This window comes from Daktulosphaira vitifoliae, unplaced genomic scaffold (assembly GCF_025091365.1).
Source record: "Daktulosphaira vitifoliae isolate Bord-2020 unplaced genomic scaffold, ASM2509136v1 Scaffold_2, whole genome shotgun sequence".
Lineage (NCBI taxonomy): Eukaryota > Metazoa > Arthropoda > Insecta > Hemiptera > Phylloxeridae > Daktulosphaira > Daktulosphaira vitifoliae.
In genome coordinates this window covers 29,894,353-29,903,920 of record NW_026099573.1, presented here as the reverse complement: position 1 = coordinate 29,903,920, position 9,568 = coordinate 29,894,353, and the positions used below count along the sequence as shown (strand labels likewise).

Genomic DNA, 9,568 nt, shown 5'->3' with positions numbered 1-9,568 from the left:
AAAAAAAAAAAAAAAAAAAAAAAAAAACACATCATAGTAAAACCAATACCTTATCAGCTTCGCATCGAAGCTAAAAACTACACACATTTTAATACCTTCACTGATGTGTTACACAATAGCATATGTGGCAAATGATATTTTATTGTTTACGTGACGATTTTCATAAATAAACATGAATTCACGGTACTTATTTCATAAAATCGAGAAACGTCCATGTCACGTGAACTATTTAACAATGTCGGGTCAAACCGAAACTAAGTGAAGAAACTTAAAATCGTCCAGTTTGAGGGTCTCGGGTTGTTGGTCGAGGAAAATATTTGTAATTTTGTTCAATAATAAGTTGATCGATTCTACAATAAAGTGGTTTATTAATATTAAATTGTATAACAAATACACACATAAACAATAAAGAATCGATAATTTAAAACTTATTACTATATACTCTTTAAATTATATAAAATAAAAATAATTATTAATTATTAAAATTGTTACCATAGATTTTACACCTTAAATCTATATGATAATACAAATTACAACAGTGATCACAATGTCCTTAGTAACAGTGCCGCCACTGTTATATATTTTTAACAAATTTTATTGTAAGTAAACAACTTGTTGGTGGTCGCTCATTCTTGTATTTTCTAAAATGTATTAAGTAGCAAAGTATTTAATGACGTAACAATTAAACATAAAGAAACTGCTAACTTTTTTATTTGATTGTTATCCTATTATGATCGATCCAAGTCTAGTTTCGTATGCTGATGAAAACTTAAGAGCACGATGTGTATGAGATAATGAATCCTGTATCTGTGTATATATATCAGCACCCAACAAAAAATTAATATGACCAGGACTGTCGAAAGTGATTCGCTAACCATGTCTTACGCAAAATCGCAAAGTATAAAATAACATAAATTTTTTTTCTCTCTTCAAAAGTTATTAATATTGTTGATTCTTTCATAAACACAAAAAATTAAGTTCTATCCTTTCTTCTAAGAAGAAGGATAGCATCTTGTAATGAAATTTTATATCTGATACTAATTGTTATTGCTACTTTCAAAATAACAAATACTGTTATTTTCTAAAAAAATATTATCATTGTATAAAATTCTTAATAACAATAATTTAACTGTTTTATATGTTAAATGACAATTAAAATAAATATATAGTTTATAATTGACTAGCATTATTGTTCTATAAGTAAAACCCATCCAGTATGTTCTCCAAAAACATAAGACACTAAGGTTATCAGCTCATTAACTCTTATAATACTAAAAATGTTATCAGTTTTTTTATTTTGAATAATTTACACCCAAATTCTTAATTAAAAAATCTATATTATATAGCTTGTATTGAATTGTAAGACCTTAATTATATAAATTAAATATTATGGATTATTAAGTTCACTAATCCATAAAAATATAGAATTCGTTTTTATACAGATGATAGAAAAAGAAATATTATGATTTTTTTAAACTGTAAGGTAAAAGGGGTTTGGAGATTTAATAAATAATACTGTATATGAAAATTAAAAAATGAATTATCGAAGCCTTAATGCTGAAATTTGTTAGCTCAAGCTGGATAAAAGGTTAATAGTAAATACAACTTTCAAACATAAGCAACTGATGCAAAAAATGTCAATATAATTTAATAAAAATTTAATATATACATAGATTATATTAGATTTTTTTTGTGACATGAAAACAAAAAGTATGATAGTAAAAATGACTGACTGAATTTTGATTTGTTCAAAAATTATTATTTTATTATATTTTGATAAAGTACGGATAAAACTAAAGTACTTTGGTAATTTTAAATTTTTTAACGCCATTAAAAAAATATTCCATTTTTGCACGATTCTTTAATTCTTAGCGTCATAAAAACTGTGAAATTTATCACGAATTGTTAGTACTGCAAATGAAAAGCAAATTATAAAATAAGGGAACAAAATCAATCAACTATTATACAAGACTCACAATTATCCAAAACATAGTCAATTAGGATGATAAGAATCGTAGTGTAGTGAAAATAGTGCCGACTAAAAAATCTACATCTCGAGCAATCATCGAAATATAACGTTATTTAGAAGATCCTATACTACAGATAAATAATGACTCATTTAAATAGTGGAGTGAGCATAATTATGTAATTACCTAAAATTGCTGGCAATAAAGATATTGTGTTATCTTGATACATCTGTACCATGTGAAAGAATTTTTTCAAAGGCTAAGCTAACCCAATTAATAAATTAGTGGTTTATTAAACATTGATTGAGGTTTAAAAGCGTGTATTCATCGTGCACTTATCTCATAGTCTATGTCATGTAATAACATTTTAAGTAACCAAATGTTGATTCCGTGTATGAAATGCACTGCGTATATGTTTCACGCTGTGTCGTATAGTCAAAGTCCAAATTATTTAAAAATACCACTATCAGAGATTGATAATTTTGAGAAAAGTGTCTAAGATTTTGTATATTTTTAAATTACGGAAAGTACTGATTTTAATAGGAAAATAGGATTTTTATAATCATAGGACGGTAATTAGAAAGTAGGATAATTAAATAATCAGATTTTATCGCCAAGTTAACTGGTGTTTTAAAGAAGGGAACTCTGTTTTGGTGATCTTGTAAATTCATTATATGTGACATACAGGTACAAATTATAACGTTATGTTATATGCTAACATTATATTATACATAGAAAGTAGAGGTCGCGATTGTGAACGGGTATTAGAATACACAGACACATGGAACCTGGTTATACAAGCAAAAAATATATTAAAGTCCGTGTATTTAATACCCGTGAATACATTGTAAATTAATTCAGAATTAAAATATACTTTAAATATAAATATATTTTTGCTAACTTTTCCTAACTCTTTAGAAGATTTAATAGCACAACAAGTTAATTATCTTAATAATCATATTTTTTTTTTAAGAATAATTAATTTTTATAGCTATTAATTAAGCTTAAAAATTAGTAAGATGCATTCATAGTTTATCGTATAATATTATATAGGTATAAACACTATAAACTATAAGTATGCATTAGACTGTAATATTCAAACATAAATATTCGCAAAGCTATCTTATCACCAATTTTATTACATTACATTTACGTACTTACTACCTATGTATGCTTTTTATCTAAATATTTTAGGCGATTTAAAAATTGTTCTATAGTCCATACTGGACCTTATTATTACTATGTTCACTGTAACTACGCGTCACGTGAAGTGTAGATCTTGACATTTGTATTATACATATTAAATATTTTTTCTTTGAAAAATGAGTTATCGATCTAAAAGTTGGGTATGGCAATACGGCAAACGCCAATATAATAAAACTTTTTGTGATGATAATTCAAACAAAGTGTTTAGTTGTGCTGGTAGATCAAATGTAGAAACGTTAATAAAATTGCTTAAGCCTCTACAAATTATGACCACTGTGTTTTGCGGGGAAAAATATTGTTCTAGTTCAATGGTGAGGCCGCTTCCAAACGCAGTTATAAAAAAGCATTTAAAGCACAATATAAGTGATGACGAAATAGCTGAATATTTTAAAACCACTGTAATAAGAGAACTTTCAGACTTTTTTAAATTACTGTGGACTCCTTCTAGTGTCGTATCTGCTAGACAAATAGCGTCTTTTCTCGACGCAAGGTTCAAGGACTTGGAGCACGAAACAGTTGATGCAAGAGAGGAAATTCGAACACGGGTTAAAAATTTGATAAAAGAAATGGCTGAATTTAATTGCAATGTGCAAATTAAAATACCTGTAACTAAACATCATGGTGCTCTTGAATTTCTGTTCAGTGATGAAGTAAACTGTAATATATCTGATTCTGACATTCAGTATCATAGGTAAAAACACGGGTACCCGTGTAGTTCATTACACGTGTAATCGCCACCTCTAATAGAAAGTATTAATACCTTAAGGATTACATCGTGTGAAAAACACAAAAAAACATTAACGGTTATTATTTTTTCCAACTAACAGCTTGCAATTGCTATTCAAGCATTAATTCACATAAATCACTGTTACTGTTATTTTTTTATCCCCCTCAAAGTTTTATCAATTTTATTTTTTAAACTAAAACATAAGAGTTTAACTAAATAAAATAGTCTATGAAAATGACTGGTCAATAAAAACTTTAAAACCGTTATTTAAAAAAAATAAGTATTTTTATATTATTGTGGGAGGAGAAGAATAGTTTAAAAATACTTAAAGATAAAAATAAACAGTCCCTCGCTTTGTCTCCATCCTTAATTTTCAATATTAATATTGTTCAAAACATTGGTTAAAAAGTTGTTATGGTTTTATCATTTTCTTAGTTAGATAATTTTCTTATATGCTAGCGTCTTAAATAAGTATGATTCCATTTAAATATAATAACTAACTAAAATAATAATATAGAACATATATATTTCTTTTCTTTTTTTACAGATTTGCGTAATCTTGCTTGGCAGAAAATACGATGTAAAAATATAATACCTAAACTAAATAAATTTCCCACTCATAACTATTCTTTAAAACAACCGAAATTCATTGATAAATTGATTTCCAGAAAATATAATCCAAGTAATACTTTACAAAATCCTCACGATGGTAAAATTTCGTATAAAAGTTAATTTATAAATTTAAAACAATCGACCTATAATATTAATTATTATTCCTTCTATTTTATAAAAGGTTTCTTAAAACTGAAACCCTATGGCCAAAACATATTTAAGTGTATACATTGTACTTTGGAAGGAAGTAGTCGCTGTCATGGCTCTCACAGGCGTAAAGAAAATGTATGTTTCAATAAAATGAAGGTTATACAAGAAGAACTTAAAGGTAGAATTTATTAAATTTAGTATACTCATTAATTTTTATCTCGGAATTAATTATTTTTTAATATTCAGCAATAAGACTCAACGAAGATAAAAAACACTTAAACATTTCTAAAAAGATTGAATATGACTCTAATGAAGTTAGTAATGGGCTGGTTAAATTTTCCGTGGAAAGCAAGTTTACAGAATTAGACCATCACATTAATGTTTTTCAAAAATTAATACGAGGAAGAGCATATCATGCTATGGTAAAATTTTATTTATAGAGTAAATATAAAAATAATATTATTTTCAATTTTTCATATAAAAATTAAGAAAAATATCTTAATAGATGTTTATGGCAAGACATAAATTTGATGAAATGTTAAAAACTGTATTGAATTTAGAGACTCCAGATCGACCTATAAAAACCAAAGAGGTAATTATTTTTAATAAAATAAAAGTAAACATATTATTAAAATACATAAAAGATTAATAAAAATTAAACATTTAACAACATAATGGATGTATAATAATTTTTAGTATAAAAAACGTGAAATTATAAATGATGGAAAATTAGGATTTACTAGTAAGCTGATAAATCATTTTATTATGTCTCTTTCTAATGAAACATTTAGAATAAACGAAGAAAAAAAGAACAAAATGTTAATGAAACACGCAGAAAGAGTTAGATGTATGGTTGAAGCAGCAGAAAAAAAGAGGAGACAAATAGAAGAAAAAATACGTCTAGAACATGATGAAATGTACAAACAAGTCAGTTATGCTAAAATCATATTTAATTAAAAAAAACAAAATTAAGGCATACCAACATATTAAAATTTTTAGATGGTTAAAATACGTCAAGAAACTGCTGAATTAGCATTTGATCGTTTTGTCGAAAATGCCATAGAACGCAGTGTAGAAGAACAAAGTGTTCGTTATGTCAAAAAAGTTGTGTCAAAAACTATTCCCCATAATGACAACTTTTATGACCCAAAGTATTTGTTTATTTTATTATTCTCCAAAAAAATAAAAAATAATTTATATATACAAAGTAATCGCGTTATCATAAACCACTCGATTAGCACTAGACACGCAAAATAAATACACATAGTCGTGTATGTATATGTTTAGTATGTGTTAAGCGTTGATAATGGTAACATTGTTCCTGAAATACATATACGCGATTTATTAGTATTTTTTGTGGCTTTTTGTATTTTTAATATTCTTTAATTTTAAATTAATATTCTAATATGCATTTTATTTTAAATAATATAAGCCACAAGTGATCAATTCTTACTCTATTTTATTTTTGTTAGTTACTATTACCTACATTTTTTATGTTCAAAAGTTATATAAAAACATGCTAATTATAAATTTCTAAACGCATCTAAATTAACGTTTGCGCATGTGTAAGTAACAAAATTACCATAAGCCGTTTTTTCGTTTATCAAGAAGATGTTTTGCTATTGTGTGATTGATTTTGAGAATAACTGAATTCTTCGTATGTCCCCATTTACTTCCCAAGTTACCTTAATCTATATTTTCAAGTTAATGTTTAACATTTATTGTAATATAAATTTCTAAATATGTCTGATAACTGGTCCCTATCAATTATCAAAATCGTGATTTATATCAGTATAAACATCGGCGATACAGTTAAACCATTAGTTACTATCGCAATTATTAAATAATATTCGATTTTTAAGGTTTTATATAAAATTTAGATATACAAACTATATATCAAAACGTTCAACCACCCTTAAATGTATAGAATACCAAGTAAAAAGTTTGACTCCACTTTATACATACAAATAATTATTTAATTTTAAATAAAAATAATTTATTATTTTTACAGCCGCAAAGAACTTGAATCAGAATTAATATTTAATTTTATTGTACCAGAAGCTTGTAGAGCTTTAGTACGAAAAAATATAAAAGAAAAACAAATGAAATACCTTGAAGTAGCGAGAAGCATTATTTGTCACGAAAGTAGTAATGAAGAATACAATTAAAATACTAAAACATAAACTTTATTGCTAAAATAAATTAATAATTATCATTTTCATTGTATTATAAATTATGTATTGTTATTTTCAGTGATAAACATTCATAGCTATAATTTATGTAATTAACCATTTATTTATATAATATTAAAATATATAATTTATTAAAATATTTGATACTATAAATCATCACTTATGGCTAATATTTAAAATGTAAAATATGTATCAAAAAAATATTAAATTTTAAAGGATTTAAGGAATACCTGTATGAGTAGTTAAACAATTAATGGAATTTACAAAATAATACCCAGAAATCCTAAATGATTCCGACGTCTAGAAATTTTTTTTATTCTATTCTACTCCCTGTTTACAAACATTATAAAGATATAGGTAATACTTTTATATTTTTTTTTACGTAAAGTAAAAACATCATTGTCTAAAATATAAAAAATTTATATAATGTAATATGACAAAAACATACCCCTTCTCTTTTTCATCTTTGATGCTAAGCTGAGAAGATATTAATTTTACTAAGATGTTTTTTTTTTAATGTTAGATACAACTTTAATTATTTTATTTATAGGTCTTGGATTTTGTTTGCTATGGTCACTTAGAGTAATTTTTATTTAATTTTTCCCTAGTTTAATTAAGGCTTCTTTACGGAGCATCTAAAAAATAATACAGGGTGATTTTTTTTATCATAACCCACTCAATTATTCACAGAATAAATATATTTAAACATTTTTTTTTTTGGTTATCTTTAGTTACACATTATTCTTGAATTATTAACTATTTAAAACTTTTTATGTTCATCCCTTATGCCTTGTAAGGGTATCAACTTTGTTTTTTTAAATGGGAACACATATTTTGAATTTAATAAAATGTTTGAGTTTTTAATTTAATAGTAAATGGCATTTGAATTTTTAGTATAACTTTATTTGTTTATTAGATATAAACATTTAAAGTTTCAAATTTTTGAGTTAATATACATGTATAATACACAAGGTATTACAAATACAGGTAGCTAATTGATTTTTTATGACATCAATATTCGCAGGTACACAGAATTGTTATTATCAATGGTAGTAAGGCATATTGTTGTGAGTTTATAAATACACTAACTGACAATACAAAAAGTATATCTATTGATAGTCATAATTGATAATAAACAATCCGTGACTATGACTGCAATGTCATAAAAATCCAATTGGCTACCTGTATTTGTAATACCTTGTGTATTATACATGTATATTAACTCAAAAATTTGAAACTTTAATTGTTTATATCTAATAAACAAATAAAGTTATGTTAAAAATTCAAATGCCATTTACTATTAAATTAAAAACTCATACATTTTATTAAATTCAAAATATGTGTTCCCATTTAAAAAAACAAAGTTGACACCCTTACAAGGCATAAGGGATGAACATAAAAAGTTTTCAATAGTTAATAATTCAAGAATAATGTGTAACTAAAGATAACCAAAAAAAAAAAAATGTTTAAATATATTTATTCTGTGAATAATTGAGTGGGTTATGATAAAAAAATCACCCTGTATATTATCGCGTATCATGGTTAGCCGTCACGAACGTTTTCTATAATTTTATTAGGTATACGCTAAACATTTTATTATTCGATGAATGTATAAGTTCAATAAACGTATACGTTCCACGATTGTTAGAAATTTATTGTAATAATATAAATAAAGATTTTGAACATTAAATTTATTTAACTTTATTTTTAATTAATATATGATTTTTAGATTCGATGCGAAGCTGAGAAGGTATTGGTTTTACTATGATGTGTTTTTTTTTTGTGTCTGTTACCTGTAATAAACCAAAAATAAAAAGAAAGAATAGAAAAAGAGTAGAAAAATAGAGATATAAAAAATGAGAAAGCGTAGGTTAAATATAAAAAGAAATTAGGGGTGCTTAGTAGATTATAAAAAGAAATTGGCAGTACTTAATAAATTATTGTTATCATTATTTATTATAATTTTTTGTAATTTTAATGTAGATTTAATTGTTTTCAATTTTATTTAAATTAATCTTCTCATTAATTATTTCTCTCATTAATTATTAATGGTTCATCACGCAATAGATTGTTGGAAGTTCGAAAGCATAGGTTAAATTGTACTTACCTTACGTCCTGTGTGATACAATAATATTTTAAGTAATCCAGTGTTGATTTCCGTATTAAACGCACTACGTATACGATTTACACTATATGTAATATAGTCTATATACTTGCTTACAAAAAACGACTCAAGATTTTAAATAATAATATGATTTAATTACACAAAGTCTAAGACTGATCTTACTTGTAAAAGATTTTAAACACTCTGTATTTTATTATAAAAACAATTCTGATTTTTTTAACTTATTGATTTTTTTACGTTTATTGAATAAGTATTTTTTTTTTTAGAGAGTATAATTTTTTTATTGAGAGATCGATACCAATATTTCTTAAATTTTCCTCTGGCCTGGCCAAAACAAGATTCAGAAATATCTATATCTATGTAAAAAATTTATCAAGGCAGAATTGTGGTGGCCCAATGTGTCCCGGTGCTAAAATAAAGCACCTTGAAAGGATGCGGCACAATAATAACCAAGACAAAAATTAAACACTGCAAATATATTCGTAAGTTTCTCTACGTTGTCTGCCGGCGCGATGTTTATTAAAACAAAGACATTAGCAACGAGACTAGCTACCCAATACGCATAGGCTTACAAATATATTCTAACCTA

The 9,568-nt window shown here is 25.4% G+C and overlaps 2 protein-coding genes across 2 annotated transcripts in view; both read left to right on the top strand.

Annotated features, from left to right (window-relative positions):
• Nucleotides 1–6,936, top strand: part of LOC126897258 (cilia- and flagella-associated protein 91-like) — a 12,264-nt gene extending 5,328 nt beyond the window's left edge. Inside the window, exons 3-9 of the mRNA XM_050670747.1 lie at nucleotides 4,448–4,609; nucleotides 4,694–4,840; nucleotides 4,909–5,084; nucleotides 5,168–5,254; nucleotides 5,359–5,589; nucleotides 5,662–5,813; nucleotides 6,674–6,936. Of these exons, the coding sequence (XP_050526704.1) occupies nucleotides 4,448–4,609; nucleotides 4,694–4,840; nucleotides 4,909–5,084; nucleotides 5,168–5,254; nucleotides 5,359–5,589; nucleotides 5,662–5,813; nucleotides 6,674–6,830 (1,112 nt within the window). The 3' untranslated portion in view covers nucleotides 6,831–6,936. The remainder of the gene's footprint in view (nucleotides 1–4,447; nucleotides 4,610–4,693; nucleotides 4,841–4,908; nucleotides 5,085–5,167; nucleotides 5,255–5,358; nucleotides 5,590–5,661; nucleotides 5,814–6,673) is intronic.
• On the top strand, nucleotides 3,194–4,296 carry LOC126897291 (E3 SUMO-protein ligase ZBED1-like). The gene has a single exon (XM_050670807.1). The coding sequence runs from the start codon at nucleotides 3,290–3,292 to the stop codon at nucleotides 3,866–3,868; it is 579 nt and encodes a 192-aa protein (XP_050526764.1). The 5' UTR covers nucleotides 3,194–3,289; the 3' UTR covers nucleotides 3,869–4,296.
• Nucleotides 6,937–9,568: the final 2,632 nt, after the last annotated feature.